This window comes from Ctenocephalides felis, unplaced genomic scaffold, assembly GCF_003426905.1.
Source record: "Ctenocephalides felis isolate EL2017-DRISC unplaced genomic scaffold, ASM342690v1 CF-g0.4_SCAFFOLD_03571, whole genome shotgun sequence".
In the NCBI taxonomy this organism is placed as follows: Eukaryota; Metazoa; Arthropoda; class Insecta; order Siphonaptera; family Pulicidae; genus Ctenocephalides; species Ctenocephalides felis.
Genome location: NW_020539725.1, coordinates 29,287,225 through 29,306,753, shown reverse-complemented (window position 1 = coordinate 29,306,753; position 19,529 = coordinate 29,287,225). Strand labels below are relative to the sequence as shown.

General features: G+C 31.0%; 1 protein-coding gene and 1 pseudogene across 1 annotated transcript in view; both read left to right on the top strand.

The window, feature by feature from the left end:
• LOC113385896 overlaps positions 1-3,260 on the top strand; it is a 5,472-nt pseudogene extending 2,212 nt beyond the window's left edge.
• A 3,915-nt stretch (positions 3,261-7,175) lies between these two features.
• LOC113384522 (mitogen-activated protein kinase kinase kinase 11-like) overlaps positions 7,176-19,529 on the top strand; it is a 107,297-nt gene continuing 94,943 nt past the window's right edge. The window contains exons 1-2 of the mRNA XM_026622251.1: positions 7,176-7,740; positions 9,210-9,558. Of these exons, the coding sequence (XP_026478036.1) occupies positions 7,321-7,740; positions 9,210-9,558 (769 nt within the window). The 5' untranslated portion in view covers positions 7,176-7,320. The remainder of the gene's footprint in view (positions 7,741-9,209; positions 9,559-19,529) is intronic.

Below are 19,529 nucleotides of genomic sequence, written 5' to 3'. Positions count from 1 at the left end.
GCAAATTGAGAGGTACTCTATGGAGCAGGTTAGACGGAAGCAAATGGTACGAAGCACTTGAACTTGAAAGCGTTGATAGAATGTTCTCAGCTTATCAAAGAACGGAGTTGCGGTAAGTTTATTTTGGAATTCGGCAATAATAATTTACACTACTTTAGAAATAAGGTTTAATTTCTAAACTTCTCTTTATATAGAATGATGATCAGTCGAAGATCTGCGTTTGGTCGGTAAGGAAGGCGAAAGTTTATCTGTTATTGATGGAAGGAGCGCAAAATTGCACAATTTGTTATCTAAACTTAAGATGACTGATGAAGAAATATGTAGGGCCATAATGACAATGGATGAATCAAATCAACTTCCTATAGATATGTTAGAACAGCTATTGAAATTCACTCCTTCTCCTGAAGAAGCAGCATTGTTGGATGAACATGCTGAAGATATCGAGAGCTTGGCAAGAGCTGATAGGTTCCTTTATGAAATTTCTAAGTAAGTTTTCTTAAAGATAAATACTTGTATATTTTTATATTCGGTATATAATTTTTGAAAATAATTATTTTCCCAGAATTCCACATTACGAACAACGCCTTCGCTCGTGCATTATCGCAAAAAGTTCCAAACTATTGTCAGCGAATTGAAGCCACGAGTACTTAAAGTTTTGGAAGCATCTCGTGAAGTTGCAAGGTCAAGAAGATTGAGAGGCTTTTAGAATTAGTGTTGGCATTAGGAAACTACATGAACCGTGGAGCTAGAGGTGAAAAACTTTGCTCTGAATGAACTTTGCAATAATCGATTCATTGTAAGATCGCTTTTTTATTAGTTAATAATATCGTGTTTTCCAACAGGCAATGCATCTGGATTCCGTCTCGCATCTCTGCTTCGATTAGCTGATACCAAGTCAGGAACAGTTCGTGGGGCCACTTTGCTGCACCATGTGGCTCGTGTATTGGAGAGACGATCTCGCGATGTTTTATCGCTAGAGGAAGATTTACCACACGCTCGGGAGGCTGCTAAAGTTAGTCTTGCTGAACTTGATAAGGATGTGGCTTTCTTGAGAACTGGATTGGCTGAGGTACGATAATCTTTTATAACAAACCAACGATTTTATTTATTGATTTATCAATCAATATTTTGAAATGAAGAATATATCAATTCAAAGTTACATATTTTTACAGGTGGCTCGCGAAATCGATTTCCACAGAAGCAGTGCGTGTCCCACCGGAGGTTCATTCGGCGAAGATCGCTTTTTGCCCGTCATGCAAGATTTCCACGCTCAAGCAAGTGCCACTTTCGCTGAATTGGAGGATCAATTCCAGGTAAAAATATAACACAAAATAATAATTTAGTTCCAAAACTTAAGATTGATCACAATCAATTCATTGTAATTTTTTTCTCAGGATATGAAAGCACGTTTTGACAGAGCTGTTCGGCTATTCGGCGAAGATGGATCTCAATTGCAACCAGATGAGTTCTTCGGCATTTTCGATGCTTTCTTGACTGCTCTGGCAGAAGCTCAACATGATAACGACGCTTGCAAACGCAAGAGAGAAGAAGATGAGAGACGTGCTAAGCAAGATGCTGAGGTAATAATAATAAAACATTTCAATATGAGTTTTGTACTCCAAATACCATTGACTAAAACAATAAAACATATTTTTCAATTTCAAGATGAAGGTAAAAAGTTTGAATAATCAAGTTGAACTATTAAATCATAGACCTTATACACATTTATTTATTAATTGCGTACCATAAGGTCTATGATCTAAATACATATGTAATGTGAATATCTTACAGAAGGTAATTATTTAGTTAATAATTTCTATTTTTAGCTAAAACGAAGAACCCTGGAACGCAAACACAGCCGCGAGATCACCTCGCATCTGGACACCGCGGTTCGTTCGGCCACAATGGGTTCTCGAACCAGTGCACACCACAATCACAATTCATCTAACAATAATTCAGCTATGGATAACAATAAAGGTGAATTCGACGATTTAATCAGCGCTTTAAGAACTGGCGATGTATTTGGAGAAGACGTCGCTAAATTCAAACGCGCTCGCAAATCAAAAATTGCCCAAAATAGTAATGGAACTAAAGGTGGTTCTCCTCCAAGGAGAACCTCTTTGAACAGAGAGCACAGTAGGGAGAGAGTCGTTATAAACGGACAAAGAGCAGCATAAAGCATATGATGCCTGTTTTAATATATGATTTGTTTAAATATAGGATCGAACTATCAAGTCATTCGCATGATAATTTGATGATAAATATATGCAGAATGCGGCCGTCAAATAACTAATTTAATCTTAGTTTGATCTTACATTTCAAACAAATATGTACTGTTATTTATATGACAAGGTTGTACGCCGTATGATCGCATGATTGTGTTTTTACGCCTTTTAACTGCACACAGTATTTCATACTCTCTTGTTATTTTACTCACAAGTCAAATTAATCTCGATTTTTATAACAATTGTTTTTACTATTTAATATATGCTTCCATAAAGTAATTTATCTTCTTGTCCATAACTATTATTTGAAATGATTTATTCAATGCTAATATAATTTCGATAAATTTTGATTTTATTTATGGAATTCAAGCGCACAATTATTATTGTCTATGAAAAATATTAAATTATCTTTGTTTATATTTTTACATTCGAAGATAAAACGTAATCTGCATGTTCATCAGTATATTTTGATATTTTCAATAAGTGGAGTGGATACCAAACACTTCTATTCTAAACAGGATCTAATAAACAAATAATTCACAATTTTGCATGTATCTGAAATCTGGCCCTTCAATATACAATTCAATAATTTTACAGATAAAATTATATAATTTGCCTCATTTACATAAATACTTACACGGCAATAGATATGAAATAAGTATTAATAGTTCACTCCTCTCCGATTCATCAAGTAATTTTCCTCGAGCAATGCCTCTTTATACTTTCACATAGCCAAGCCAAGGCGTAAGATGTTTTTCACTGAATTGCTTCATATCAAAATTAGCATTGTTTAAAATAATGTGAGATACCTTTTGACATGGTTCATCGTATCTTGTTGCAACTCCTAACTTTTAACTGAATGAAAGTTGCACAGAGGATTGAAAATTATATTATTGTATGTTGACTATTTGTTTAATAATTTTAGTATATGTATTTCTTTTATAGTTTTTGTAAATATTTTTTCAAATTTCCCACAAAATTCATAAAACCGTTGAAATTATATTTATATTAGTAACCGAACAGAAATGCGTAAGAATGGACCAATAAAATTTTAGAGTACTTTAATTTATCATATAATCAATCGTTTCATGATATATAAAAGTTAAGGTTTGTTTTTTAAATTGCTGACATTATTTGAGAAAAAATTATTGTCAAGGGTCTTTGCAGTTTTCGGTTTCACTGTGAATTTTCTTGCTAGAAATTTAATTTTTCTGGAAAATTATGTGGTTGTATCATATGCATTTAAGATTGGAATTGATCATTATAATATTGATGAATTTCAATATATCAAAAGGTACTATAAATCATTTATTTAAGAAAATATAATGAATATACTACTAAAATTTAAATACTAAACAAATATTCATTTTATTTATGTGATTATACTAGAATATTCTAAATTGATTATAACATATGAATATATAAATTATACATTAATTAATACATAGCATAAAATCTATATTAACGGAACATTTCGAGTATGTATATTGAAATAAGCACCTACTGCTCTTACAAGATGGAATCTTGGTCTATCTATGAAATAATTATTGATTGTCAATAAATACAATTAAAGGTCATAAATGCAAGACTAGAAGATGTTCTGAAAATTTAATTTATTTATATTTAAATTTGATGGATACGTTTCTAACTATAGTTAGAAATAATTCTGGTTTAGGAATATTTATAAATATTCCTAAAACAGAATTATTTTATGAAATTCAATCATCGGTAAACTGATTTCAATTCCAATAATTTCAAAGTTTATCATCTAACTTATTACCTTAATCTATGTATTTTTTTTAAAATTCATTATTGGATTATTTTGTTGATTGTTTTTTATGCTATTTAAATTTTCATAATACTTTCTATTGACCATTTTAATAAAAAAGAAAATCAGTTAAAACATTTCAAGAACATGTTTTACCTAACTCATAATAAAATTATTTGTGTGATATAAATATATTATAATATATTGAAATTTTATTTGGTGTTTTTTGCATCCTAAACTAAATTTCACGTTTCTTAAATGTTGTAATACACTTGATATACTTAGTTTCTGTATTTACTACTGCAGATTCAACATATTTAGCTTAATTCTTACATAAAAATATGTACCTTATGAAATATTGCTATATACTAGAAATATACCCTGAGATAATAATTCAACAATAATTAACAGCAACATATTGACCATTTTATACAATTTGTAATGCAACATTTGTACTGATTAGCAAATTTAAACTGACTGTTGAACAAAAAGTATTATTAAAATATGTAGTCTTTTCTAGTGCATCTTAGATGCCAAATTTTCAAACGTGAAGTTTTGATATCATAAAGTAGATATTGATGGCCAAATAGTCACAAGTATTTCTATCTCAATTTTCAATTGCAATATGGTAAATAATTAGATTATATTTGTTAATTTTATATGTAATTTTAGTTAATAATAATTATTTACGAGTCAAAATTATACTCTTTATTATGTAATGCCTAATAATGTATATATTTAATTTTAATATGTACTACATTATATAATGATTTTGTTATGTGGTGTTTTTTATGAAGTTATTATTATTATATGTGTATAGCTATTGTAGATAATATATATGCGAAAATGAATAAACCGGTATTTTATTTTTAACATAAAATAAACCCTAAGTAATGTATGATTTAATATTGTGACTTGACCAAATAGATGATAGTGAAAGATATACAGCAAATGTTTTCGGGCATCTATCCATTAACACAAGTGGCTTGTATCAAAGAGTTAACGTGGTCCATACAATCAAAATACCTCAGGTTTTTTAAATTTTTTTAATTAATTTAATTTGATAATAAAATTTTTTGTGTTATAACTATGTGTATATATTAATTAGTGTTTCTTATCTTTGTATTTTGTTCGAGTTATTTGTGTGCACTGATGAGTCAAACCAAGACTTGAAACGTAAGCTGTTATAAATAAAGGCATTCTTCTTCAATAAAATATGCTTTAGTATTAGATGGATGCTCGAGAACATTTCATAAATTATTTCATTAATTTATTATATATAATATTATATTAAACAGTTTTATATTATTATATTTTAGCTATTAATGATAAGTAATTATTTGCACTGTATCTAATGATTTATTTCAAATAGTGATACAATAATATTATTAATTAATACATAATTGTTACATTTTGATTAATGAAACGTATGGGTAAATTTTACTGAACTTATGAAACAAATACCTCTTTTCTTAAAGTTTCATTCATGTCTCGATCGTGCTACTCAGACATTTTCAACCTGATCCTTTTATCCCGCTAGTCCATTCTATTTACAAAGAGCCGAAATGCCACGACTAGACTGACTGACTTGGACAAAATAAAAGTATTGAACTGTGAAGTTGAGTGGTCCAAGGACGTCAAATATCTTGGTGTGACCCTGGACCATAGACTCAGCTCTTCAAAACATATTAATACGAAAATTGGACAGGCTTACGGGATGTTAAATCTACTGAGACTTCTCTTGAACCACAACAGCCCGCTAAGCGTGAAGAACAAGCGGACACTTTACTTGACACTCATAAGACCGTTACTGACATACGCCGCTCCAGCATGGAACGCGACAACTAACACTAACTTACGGAAACTACAGACATTACAAAATAAGACACTACGACTAGTACTTAACAAAATAAGGGACCCACTGACTAGACATTACTACTCTTCAAAATACATACACAAATAGACTTACGTACCGACTATATAAAAAAGCTCACTGAAAATTTTTATCTAAAATGTGGGGATCATCCTAATACTAACATTGCGGGTCTCGGGCAATATACTAGAGACGTAGTTTGGTATGGCAATCACGTCATGCCAAACTATATACTGATCGACCCATAGCGGCAAATGATACTTGGCTCGACACAGATTTTCCTTCAGTGCGAATGAATCTATTATTTTGTTATTCTTTTTTGTGTAATTATGTATTATTATAAATATTGCTTTGTGGCTTTTTTTTAGAGGAAAAGTTTTCTTTCCTCTTTTTTGCCACAAAATTTGTCACACATCTCGCTGTATTCACAATCAATATTCACTGTATATGTTAAGATCAATTATGTTATATAAAGTACCCAAGGGTAGAAAAATATATATTAAAAATAACAGTGATAAATGTATGGTCATATATTGTAATAAATACTTTTGTCTGTCTGACTGTGAGTGTCAACTCAACTTTTTGTTGGGTTTCATTTAGTTCAAATGAGCAATCAATTACTTCTGTCAGGATTCCCGTTCGCAACAATGCCTCGAGATCCGTTGGAGCAGAATCTGATTGGGTCGTCTCATCTGGACTTCGACTAGCGATCGCAACAGATTTCAAAGTCGTCGTCGATCTCCGAGTTGGATTGATTTTTGACATTAAATATTAAAGGAAAAACGTTGATTTTCTCTATATATAAATACTAGTTATTCTGCCAGTTATTATTAAACATAACGAGTATTTTAGCGTTGCAGCGGGTAAATTATCAATGTAATAACATTTGTACATTTAGAATTAGTTAGTGATTTCTTATACTAATGATTTTCTAAAAATATTTAATGTAGCTAAACGTTCGCCGGGTCAGCTAGTATATATATGAATTACGTGCGACCCGCCATAAAATTTGAAAATTTAAATAGGGCCGCGGTTTAAAACGGTTGCTCGCCCTTCATGTAGAGGATTAATAACCTGTCACTTGATATCGGCTCACTAGCGCCAAATCCTCACCTAGTTTTCGTTACTTTAAACACGGTTTGTGAACATGGAACGACGTCGTTACCAACCATTCGCTAGATGGTGCTGCGCCCAAGTTGTCATTCAAAACAAGTGCCATTGTGCAACTTGCCGTATGTGGGTAGGGGAATGCGCAAGATGGCCGAACAATACTAATACTGCGTTCCGTGTATATGTGTGATTTTTATTTACAATGTTTAATCAAACTGTCTGAACCGTAAAGTGCATTCAGTTAACAGTGCGTGCTATAATTTGTGATCGGTAGTTATAAACGGTGTGTCAAAAAAATATCTGTGCTTTGAAAGAAAATGTTTTTTACAAGCGTTTCCTAATTAATGCCGCCGCTTTCATCTTCTTTAATTTCTATGGAAGCTTGCCTTCGCAATGGAGACATGGTCAGTGGAATATCATTGCCGAGTTCGACATCGAGCCAGATTAAAGGATTTTCCAGTACCGATGGCTCTTTATCCCTTTACACTGCCTTATTCGACTACTCTGCTCAGGGGGAGGACGAACTGTCCCTTCAGAGGGGTCAAATAGTTGAAGTGTTATCAAAAGATGCCAAAATCTCAGGAGATGAGGGCTGGTGGACGGGAAAAATCGGCGATAAAGTTGGAATATTTCCTTCAAATTTTGTTGCCGAAGACGACCCCATTAGCGATGTCAATTCGGTTATGGGCGATATTCATCCCCAAGAAATTGATTTTAATGAATTGCAACTGCAAGAAGTTATTGGAGTTGGGGGTTTTGGCAAGGTATAAATTTTGTTTAAATAGTTAATATTGAATCTAACGGTCTACTATTATTAGTTGTCATTCATTTGCATCCGTAACTGTCAATTTGACAAGTCAACAATAATGACGTCTTTTGTTATAGAAAACTTGGGTATACTTTAAGACTTATCAAACTAAGCAAAAAATTCAATAATATGTTGCTGTAAAGTATTTTGAGTATTTATGTTTTAATCCATACATACATTCTGAAGTCCTGATATTTCAGTTTTTTTTTATTATAATATTGGGTTGAGAAAAAAGAAATCCATTATTTTTACGTAAACCTCAAGACTTTATTTAACATGTTTTGCATTGTCCGATTTAGGTCAAATATGCACCATTTTGTTCTATAATTCATAAAAGTCTTGGTCCTTATTACCAAAAAACTCCAGCAATTGATTTTCACACTCTTCATTTATTAAGGAATAATTTATTACGAGTTGCTTCCATATGGCCAAACATTAAATTCAGACATCTATTGTCAACAACTGGACCGTCTGAAGCCAAAACCAGAAACGGCCAAAATTGGCCAACAGAAGAGGTGTTGTGTTCCATCAGGACAACGCCAGGCCACACACTTCTATAGTGACTCGTCAGAAACTCCAGGAGCTTGGTTGGGAAGTTTTGATGCATCCACCATACAGTCCGGACCTCGCACCAAGCGATTACCATCTTTTCTTGCAAATTGGCATCAAGGGAAGAGTGTGAAAATCAATTGCTGGAGTTTTTCGCTAATAGGGACCAAGACTTTTATGAGAGAGGCATAATGAAGCTACCATTAAAATGGCAACAAATTATAGAACAAAATGGTGCTTATTTGACCTAAATCGGACAATGCAAAACATGTTAAATAAAGTCTTGAAGTTCACGTAAAAATAATGGATTTCTTTTTCCTCAACCCTATATATATTTGTCAGGCAGAAGTGCCTGGTATGAGGATCCATACAAAATATATAAACATATAATGAATTTATTTACATGTCATTGTATTTTCAATATCAACATTTCTAAATCATTCATTCAATTTTTCAATGATAGGTACATCTGTTTTTACATTAATCATTTCAGTTTTCTTTCTAATATTTTTTTCTTATTTCTGTCTTTCGGTAGCCTATAGAATAGTTTCATAGCACTTGATATAAAGTTTCTTCTGGATTTATTTGTTCTTGTTTGAAAATTTATCATACCCATTATTAGAATAATCTTAGTAAGAAATGCATTAATAAAATAAATTTAGAACAACTTTGATATTTAGTCTTATCTAATTAATAATGTGATGTACTTAACAGTTGCCGAGCCTATAATGTCTTGTGATAATAAAAAGTTTGGTAGTAATAGTAGCAGAAATATTAAATTACATATATTACAAATTATATTTAATAAAAATTTCAACCTAATTAAGAAATTGGACATGTTTATAATCTTTGTTTATAATTTTTTATTATTTCAAGGTATATCGTGGGTTTTGGAACAACCAAGAAGTGGCTGTGAAAGCAGCAAGACAAGATGCTGACGAAGACATTCAAATGACAATTGAAAGTGTTCGACAAGAAGCAAAGTTATTTTGGTTATTAAAGCATGAAAACATTGTGTCTTTACGTGGTGTGTGTCTAGAAGTGCCTAATTTGTGTCTTGTTATGGAATATGCTCGTGGAGGCTCTTTGAATAGGATTTTAGCTGGTCGTAAAATTAGACCAGATGTGTTAGTAGATTGGGCCATTCAAGTAGCTCGGGGTATGGATTATTTGCACAATGGAGCTGCCATCAGTTTGATACATAGGGATTTGAAAAGCTCAAATGGTGAGTTTTATGTTTTATACATATTAGACTAGTTAATTTTGAGATTGTTATGTATCTCAGGTGGATTAAAGGTTCAGGGATAATTTTTTCGACCTGAGCTATGTAAATCAATAACAAATTCTATTACATACAAAGTTGTATTCTTCAAATAATTGTGATTTAAAAAAGTCATTATCATCATCATCATCATTATCAATTGTATTGAAATATTGATAGAAATATAACTTTCTCTAACAAATGATAGAAAAATATATGATGCAAAGTAGAATGCAGCATTTATATCCATAAAAGTGCATCAAAATGTGTACATTTCATGGACTCTTACATTATCAATAAGTTTAATTACAATTAATATGTTTAAATTTAATGATTTATTATCTAATGAACTTAATTGTATTGAATTCTTTTAGACAATTATATTTCACATCACATACGAACATTCAGAATCTTTTCTAGGGGCCTCATTCTAATGAGTGTTACTTGCGATAAAATTAATACTGCCGATAATTACTTTTACTTATGACAACCATGAAACAACTTATATAATTTTAAAGAGGGTGTGTTTGCACCACTTGGCATACCATCTGTTATATGAATTATTCATACTTCCCGTAGGGCAAGTTATAGTAATCGCAAAAAAATCGAAAATGAAAATTTTTATATATATTTACGTTTCAAAACCTTCTGAACATCTTGGCATACCTTAGAAAAAAATGGATGTATGTGTGTGTGTGTATGTGCGTGTATGTATATGTGTTCGGATACAAATTTTCGTCGACGATTTCGGGAACACGGATGAAGCGATTTGAATAATTCTGAAAACATTCGATTTGTATTGATAAGGAGACGTGCTGATTAGTTTTTGGCGAAGGCAGGTCTATCCGTTTCGAAGATACGGGGCAAAAAGTGTCAAAAACGGTAACTCAGAACGGAGCATCCGATTTGAATAATTCAAAAAACATTCTACTTGTATTGACAAGATGAAGAATTGATCAAATTTTCATGAGGGCAGGTCTAGCGGTTTCGGAGATCTAATGAAAAAAGTAAAAAAAAATGCCATTTGGCGGTCAAAAATTATCATTAGACATATGCACATCAAATTATCAGATATTTTATAGAGATTTTAACAATAAGTATAAATTTTGTTTACATTCCTATGGGTTCCGTACCAATGCTTATGCGTTAGACGGCGGCGCGGCACTTTGACATTTCGTCTCTATGCAGTTCAAGCAGTACGATTGCTTTGAAAAAAAGTTCAGAATTTCCAATATATGTCAAAATAAAGAGAACATTTTTCTTTTAAAAAAAATTTTATTTTCAAAAAAAAAATTTTTTTTTCAAAAAAAAAATAATTTTTTGTCAAATTTATAGTTTCTCAAAAATCTAATTTTTTCGAAGTAAATTTTTTTCAAAAATGTTAATTGTTTTTAAAAAAATAATTTTTGGTTCGGGAAGTTCCAGCAATTTGCCTTAAGGCACGATGCACAATTGCCTCAAGACAGAATTCCACTTACAGCTAGTTTAAGTAATTGTATAGACCTTGGTGGTAATTTTCGAAGTATTTTATACCAACTTTATATTCTCTGGAGGCTTTATTTGCGTATCGCATAATCAGTCGCCTGACCGAGAAACTTGTCGGAACATGTGTTTCCGTTATCGCGTTGACGATTTACCAGTAGGGCGAAAGTAAACTGTCTCACGCCGATCCAATGTTGGATAATTTAATTAACGCCTATCTCAAATTCCCATTATCAAGAATTGACAAAATCTTTTGGTTAGATTTTATGTTTGTTATACTGTGTACAACAACTGTTGATTGCAAATAGTTTGAAAATTATTCCAAACTAGTGGTGTATGGCATCGTGCCTTAAGGCAAATTGCTGGAACTTCCCGTACCAGAATTATATATTCGATGGGAAAAAAAATCAGTAATCAATAAATATTGATTAATGATTAATAACAAATGTTTTAAACATTTTCAAATAGATAATTATAATCACTATATTTTATATTTTATTTATCGTTCATAAAATATACAGTGACGATCTTATCGCTCAAAACACTTGAGAAAATTTACATTAGCGGGCGTCCATTAATCACGTGAGCGAGTTTTTAAGGATTTTTGGACCCCCATCCCCCTTGGTGATACATGGTGATATTCAAAATTACCACCCCCCCTCCCCCACCAAACATCACGTGTATTTTCAATCACGTGATAACACTGTATATTATTTTAATTTTTTTGAAAACGTTTGAATTTTTTTAGAAAAATCAGTTAAAAAATAAATACACGTAATATCTTACTATACCCCTCCCTCACCCTCGTGATTTTTTGTCAAACCCACCTCCCCTTAAAAACCTCACGTGATTAATGGAAGCCCTCTTAGCAAGAGGTGCCGAAAAAATCCATCTGAGGATATATTTTTTACGATTGGAATAACATATTTGAAGTATATTCATTTTCAAACTGAATTGTAAATTTAAAATTTATATTTGAAGTATAAAATTTTGTATATTTTTGAAAATTTTGAAAAAAAAACTCTGAATTTTTTGAAATTTGCTTGAACAGTATATTATAACAGTATATTAAACTTTAAAAATTAACAATCTTGGTATGGAACCCAACAAAATTAGTCTTATTTTTAAAATTTTTATCAAATATCTGATGAATGATCATTTTTGGCCTCCAAATATATTTTTTTTTACTTTTTTCTTTGTATTTTACTACACGCTACACCTGCCTTACCAAAAATTTTATCAATTCTTCAATTCGTCAATACAATTAAAATGTTTTTTGAATCATTCAAATCGGGTGCTCCGAAACTCCAAAACTGAATTACCGTTTTTGGCACTTTTTGCCCCGTATCTTCGAAACGGCTGGACCTGTCTTCACCAAAAACTAATTAGCACGTCTTCTCATCAATAGGAATCGAATTTTTTTTTTGAATCATTCAAATCGGTTGATTCGTGCGCCCGAAATCGTGGACAAAAATACAATTTTCAAAACATACACAGACACACGTACATCAATTTTTTCTAAGGTATGCTAAATTGTTCAAAAACCTTTAAAACGTGAAGATATGCAAAGATGTTCATTTTCGATTTTTTTGCGATTACTATAACTTACCCTACGGTAATAAATCATATTTTCATAATTTTGGTGTATCCTGTATCACAAAAAGCACTTCTTCCCATTGTACATATTTCACACTTTAACTTTGTTTTATTCTTCTGTAATTTGTCAAATTTAATTCATTCACATACAAATCGACCATCACAAGTATTATGTTTGGGACATAACTTGTGGGTTAGTAGATCTAGTTTTATCGAACCAGGTTCTATAAGCCCCGTTCGTACTACCTGATATCAAGCAGTAGTAAAGCCGATGCCACTACTGGCAATATGTTTTCAAGTAAAAATAGCCCTTCTTCGGCATTGCTGCATTAAATTAAAATTAATTATAAGTATGTATTAGAGAAATTCTCCGTTTCGCCACCAGATGGTTTAGTGAGAAAGATGAAGAAATTTTTTGTTTGTTTGAAAAGGAAAAAATTGATTTTATTGCACAACGGTAATGAATTTATTTCGATTACAAAAATGAAGTGTTTTTTAGTTGAACTTCTCTAAGTAAATGAAAGTGAATCCGCAAATTATCCGTTTCATTGAAGTGCTCTTTGGTAAACCACATTTTTTGTTTTTTGCTCTGACGTTAACATAAACAAAGCGGATGGTTTTCCAACTCGTGAGCAGGCAACGTGTAACTGCCCATGTGAAAAACAATGATTTTCAAATGCCATGCACCACTAATTTTCTTAGCTATAAATCTTGCGGAGCCCTGAGACCTTTCCAACGAATGCAAAATTGTCGAAATCGGTTCGTGCGTTCTGGAGTTAAATCGTCAGGAAGGAAAACCCGACTTATTTTTATATATATGCAGATAAACCCATATTTTCACTTTAATTCTAACTTACTCTGTGATTGACTAATATACTCGTCATGAACTCGGTTCGGATGACACAAAACTGTATGCACGGTTTGATGTGAGCGCCACATTTAACTGGTTAAAATCTATCCTAATAATTTTTGTTGACCTTTCGTAAGTTCATATATCCGAAATATATTTGGCTATGATCCAGATGTAGTATTCCAACTATAGGTCAAAATTTCTTTTTTAGTTCGATGTTTTTTCTGCTATGAATACTCTTGAGCTCGAATGTCATGAATAGCATATAAAAATAATCTATACTTCATTGAGTTATCTCGAAAATAAAAAAATATTTCTTCATATGAATTTGTAACTTAATATTATCTATCTAATAAAAAAATAATAATCTTTTGAAGATATGCTTATTGGTATATTTGATCTGTTTATATAATCAATGAGAAATTAAAATTTTATTTTTATCTGTTCTTCAAATCATGTCATATCATCTCAGCTAGCAAAAATTATGAATTTGTTATTGTAAACTAATATCTTCTTCGAATGTTTTTTATTATCATTGTGATCGATAGAGTTTAATGTAATTCTATACTGTTTACTATTAGTTAAATAACATTCTCGTATCAACTAATATAAACAGTAGAGCGAGCTTGTAGTTCTTGAAGGCCATACTGGTTTTAAAGTTTTAAGAAATTTAAATAGCAACTTGATTATGAATAATTAAAAAACAAGTATAAAATCAAAATAAAAACATACAGTTTATTCTTTTAAAAAAATCCGATTCGCTAATTTTATGTTTTCGACGTTTCAAGCCATTCTGAATTGAATGAGACCAAATTTGGAAAAAGTATATGTGTCTGTGTATGTGTATGTGAACAGATTTTTTGCCGTAAATCGACATTTTCTCAAAAACGGCTGGACCGATTTCAAAAATTTAAAAGCCATTCGATGTATCTCGATGAGGACTATTGTTTGTCAGTTTTGTGCGACGATCGGCAAAGCCGTTTCTTTATAAACCGCAGAAAAGTGAAAAAATTTTCGTCTACGTTTTAGCCCCAGAATTCTGAATCGATTATGAAAATTCAAAAACCGTTCGAAAGATATTGGTTGGGAATCGTGCTGATTAGTTTTTGGTAAAGATCGGGCGGGCTCTTTTCTTGTAATAAAGTTTAAAAAAAAATTCGACGATTTTTATGATTATTTTTTTGACGGTAGATACCATAATCTTCTAGATCATACTAAAATATTACGGCCTTACGACAACTCGTTTAGCTTTAAAAATTCATCAAAGTTTGGCATTTGTCAAAATTACAACTTTCATCGACGTTTGCTCAAAAACGCCTGAACCGATTTGAAAAAAAAAAATTAAACCGATTTTCAATGAACTTTTTTGGCGATATATATCATGGTCTTACAGAACTTACTGAAATATTACGGCCTTACGACATGTAGTTTAATTTTGAAAATTCATCAAAGTTTGAGAAAATAGTAGTTTTTTTGACGTTTGTTAAAATTAAAATTAGACGATTTACTTGGTATAATAATAGAATACTTGGTCTTAATGAACATACTAAATCATTAAAGTTCTACGGAAACTGGTTCTATTATAAAAATTGTTGATTTTCGCAAATTTGCTCTTAGAAAATATTCCGAGTTAACGTGTTCGTTCGTTTTCAATTATGTGTAATAAATCCACTTGGAATACTTCTAATCATTCATAAATTAATTTATATTTTATTGATTAAGTCGAATATTTACACATATCGCGAAGTTCATGTAACTTGCCTCAAGGCTAAATACCAAACCAACTAGTTTTATGTAAAATTCGAACAATTTTGTCCTGTTAAACATTGTTATAGTGCAGCATTGTTGTATATAAAGAATATATTCATGACAGGTCCATTATCTCAGGCCATATTTGCGATTATTTTATCAAACATTCAGGAAAATAATCGAATTCCTGCGTTATCTATGGTTTAGTATAGCGAACAAAAAGATCGCCTCGCGACGACGAGTCCAATGATAATGATAAGGTTAAAAAATGCGAATGCGTTAATATACTAGTAGATTACGTCATGGTTTGAAATTCTATTAGAATTATATTTTAATTATTAAAAATTTATTATTTTTATTTACTAATAATTTTTCTTCTGCTTTGTTTTTGCTTTCATTGTATGTATTTTTATATTTGCTGAAAGCTTATAGTAATCGTATATATTCTGATTGTTAATAAATTAAGCAAAGAAAATATTACAAATTAGATCTATTGATTTTGCGGCATAGAATAGCCGCGGGAGCAGAAAGGTTTTAGAAATTTGTTTTAAACCCACAAGAAATTTTTTAAAAAATATGGTGGAGAAAGCAATCTTTAGGTATTTAAGTTTTGTTGTTTTCGGTTTTTTCTAATTTTACTAATCAGTATATACATGCGTTTTTAAGACACGAAATTTTAGTACGTATAGATATATTTAGAACCAAAACAATTCAATAAAGATAAATGTTTTTTCTAGTTTAATTTGAAGCGCATATTTGTTTGTTAATGTACACACGACGCTGAAATACCGATTTTTCGAAACCTAGATTTTTTTATTATTTTTGAACAGCAATTAGTACTAATTCTTCTACAAACTATCGTGAGGATATATCTCTTTAAATACGTGGCTTTTGAGAAGACAACCGTTTGATCCTCCTATCTATTTCATATATTTTACTTTAGAATGTAATCCAGGTTCAATACCAACCTCTTACAAGCCCGACATCAGGCAGCATGATATCAAATTTTAAAGAAATGAAGAATGGTTGACCACGGGGTTCCCTCGTAAGAAAAATAAATCTAGGTCAACATGTGCATTATAATAATAACTTAGAATGTAGCTCTGATCACTATTGTGATGATACTTCTTGTTTACTAACGTAGCTTTTGAGTACGTTAACAACAGTATGCTTGTCCTATTTATTTCATATATTTTACTTTAGAATGCTATCTAGATTCGATCCTAACCTCGCTCAAGACCGACATCAGGAAGCATAATGTCATCTTTTCACTTGACGTTATAGAAAATGTAGTAGTCGACCACTGGGTTGCCATCTTGAGAAAAATGTATCTATGTTAAGCTGTACGTCAGGATAACAGCTTAACTAAAGAAATGAGAAAAATAAAGAATGCAATCCAATCCATGATTGATTGATGACATAATTTGACTTATCGCATATTATGATTTATATCATATTTATTTCGTGCAAATATTAGTTGGTCTGTTTCGTTAAATTTTTGTTTAATTCTGAACTGTCCATTTTGTTCCATTTCGAAGTCATAAATGAGACATTAAATTGTTCGATTAAATTCTTTGTATATAATAATTGAACTAATTGACTCGTATTGATAAGGAGACGTGCTGATTAGTTTTTGGCGAAGGCAGGTCTAGTCGTTCCGAAGATGTGGGACAAAAAGTGCCAAAAACGGTAACTCAGTTTTTAAGAGAACGGAGTGTCCGATTTGAATAATTCAAAAAACATTTTACTTGTAACCTTGTAAACATTAACAAGATGAAGAACTGATCAAATTTTCATGAAGGCAGGTCTAGAAATTTCGGAGATCTAGTAAAAAAAAAATTAAAGAAAATGACATCTGGCGGTCAAAAATGATCATTAGACAAATGCACATCAAATTATCAGATATTTTATAGAGATTTTAACAATAAGTATAAATTTTGTTTACATTCCTATGGGTTCCGTACCAATGCTTATTCGTTAACGGCGGCGCAGCGTTTACGCGTTTTGATATTTCATCTCTATGCAGTTAAAGCAGTACGATTGCTTTGAAAAAGAGTTCAGAATTTCCAAAATATTTCAAAATCCACTTTTCTTCAAAAAGTCTTTTTTTCAAAAGAAAGTAAATTTTTGTCAAAAATTTATAGTTTCTCAAAAATCTAATTTTTCAGAGTAATTTTTAATGTTAATCTTTTTTTAAAAAAAAAAATTTTGGTACGGGAAGTTGCAGCAATTTGCCTTAAGGCACGATGCCATGCGCCCCACTAGTTTATGTTTGTATTACTATAATTTTTTGTTGATTATCTACAATATTTTCATACAATACGCCTTATATACCTTGTCTCTTCATCCATCATTAACATCAAAAAGTAATTACAGCAAACTTTGTTTTTAATATTAGGTTTATATCCTTACTGGGTTATTTTTACAAAATCGATCGAATTCAGCCGTGGCCGCTGAATATCGCATGTCGCGCATTGCAAATCCATAACGAAAATTTAAAATATTTAAATACCGTTTAAATCAAATCTTACCCTACTTTCAGAACTGCACTGATAATTATAATTTGTTCGAAATTTCGATGCTTGATTCTATCCGCAACTAATTTATTATATATAAATACATATATAGATATCTATAATTCTATAATATTATATATAGATATCTATAATACTAAACTTCATAAGAGTATATTAAAATTGTTTTCCTTTACTTGCGAGAATTATCTTTCTTAGAAATCGACTTATCTGACTTGTAATACATATATAAAATTCATTTAGCATACATAGTTTCATTTAAAACATATGTGGGTAATAAGCAATTGTTTTATTTGCGATAAGTTTAAAATCATAATTTTAATTTTGTTATATTTGAATTGATTTACAATTTTTACTCTATTTTTGACACTATGTTGTGAAAATGTCATAGAATAATGTGAAAATGATAATTGGTACAAATGCGATTGGATAAATGCCAATTGCGATTTGTAAACGCAACAGTTTCTTATTATATATTGTAAAGTAGCATTTAATCCAGTGGTTTTCGACATTTTCTGAAATTGTTTCTAAAAAAAGGGTCGTTGCTTCCCTTAATTTCTCTAGCATTTTAATTTTATTAATAATCAACTGATATTATATTTTAATTATCATTCTAAGAATTTTATTATACTATATCATGTGAAAATATTTATAAAAAATAATTATTTGCATATTTATTTTTTTATTTCCTTTCGACATTTTTAGTTTATTTTCAAAATTATTAGTTTGGAAACAAGAACGCCCCCCTTGTGACAGCTTGGAAACTTGACACGCCCCACAATTTGGTAACCACGGATATAATCTATCCGATGCATTTATCGATATGTATTGTATATATTTGTTTGTAAACGTTTTGTTTTATTATTGTAAAACGATCATTACATCGTTATCTACATATATATAAAAATAAGTCGGGTTTTCCTTCTTGACGAAATAACTCCAGAACGCACGAACTGATTTCGACAATTTTGCATTCGTTGGAAAGATCTAGGGCTCCGCAAGGTTTATAGCTAAGAAAATTAGTGGTGCAAATTGCTGGAACTTCACGCACCGTAATTGAAAATTCGAGTAATGCCATTAGTGAGAATTATCAGAATTATGCTTAGTTAAGTCAACGAGCAATTCTTGCCGCAAAGAATAATGATGTACACGCACTGCATTTCACTATTCAATCAAAAATTGCTGGCGATTTGGTGAAATACCAATGATTCCGACTGGTCTTTTCCGTTTGACTTCAAACAATTGCAATTTCCAGTTCGCAATGACAATTACAAGTCGCAAGGCAAATCACTTAGTTGTTTGCGGATAAATCTCAAATATTAATTGAAAATCATTGTTTTTCACATGGGCAGTTATACGTTCCCTGTTCACGAGTTGGAAAACCATCCGCTTTGTTTGTGTTAACGTCAGACCAAAAAACAAAAATGTGGTTTACCAAAGAGCACTTCAATGAAACGGATAATTTGCGGATTCACTTTCAAGAGAAGTTCAACTAAAAACACTTCATTTTTGTAATCGAAATATATTCATTACTGTTGTGTAATAAAATCAATTTTTTCCTTTTCAAATATAAAACAAACAAAAAATTTCTCTTCTTTCTAATATAAAGGTTTATATATGTTCATTATCGAGTAGAACCAACTAAAAATTTACATGAAATTTGAGGTTTTAACATTTTTTATTTATACGTGGTTGTACCTGTTTTTAATGTCATACTAATTTCA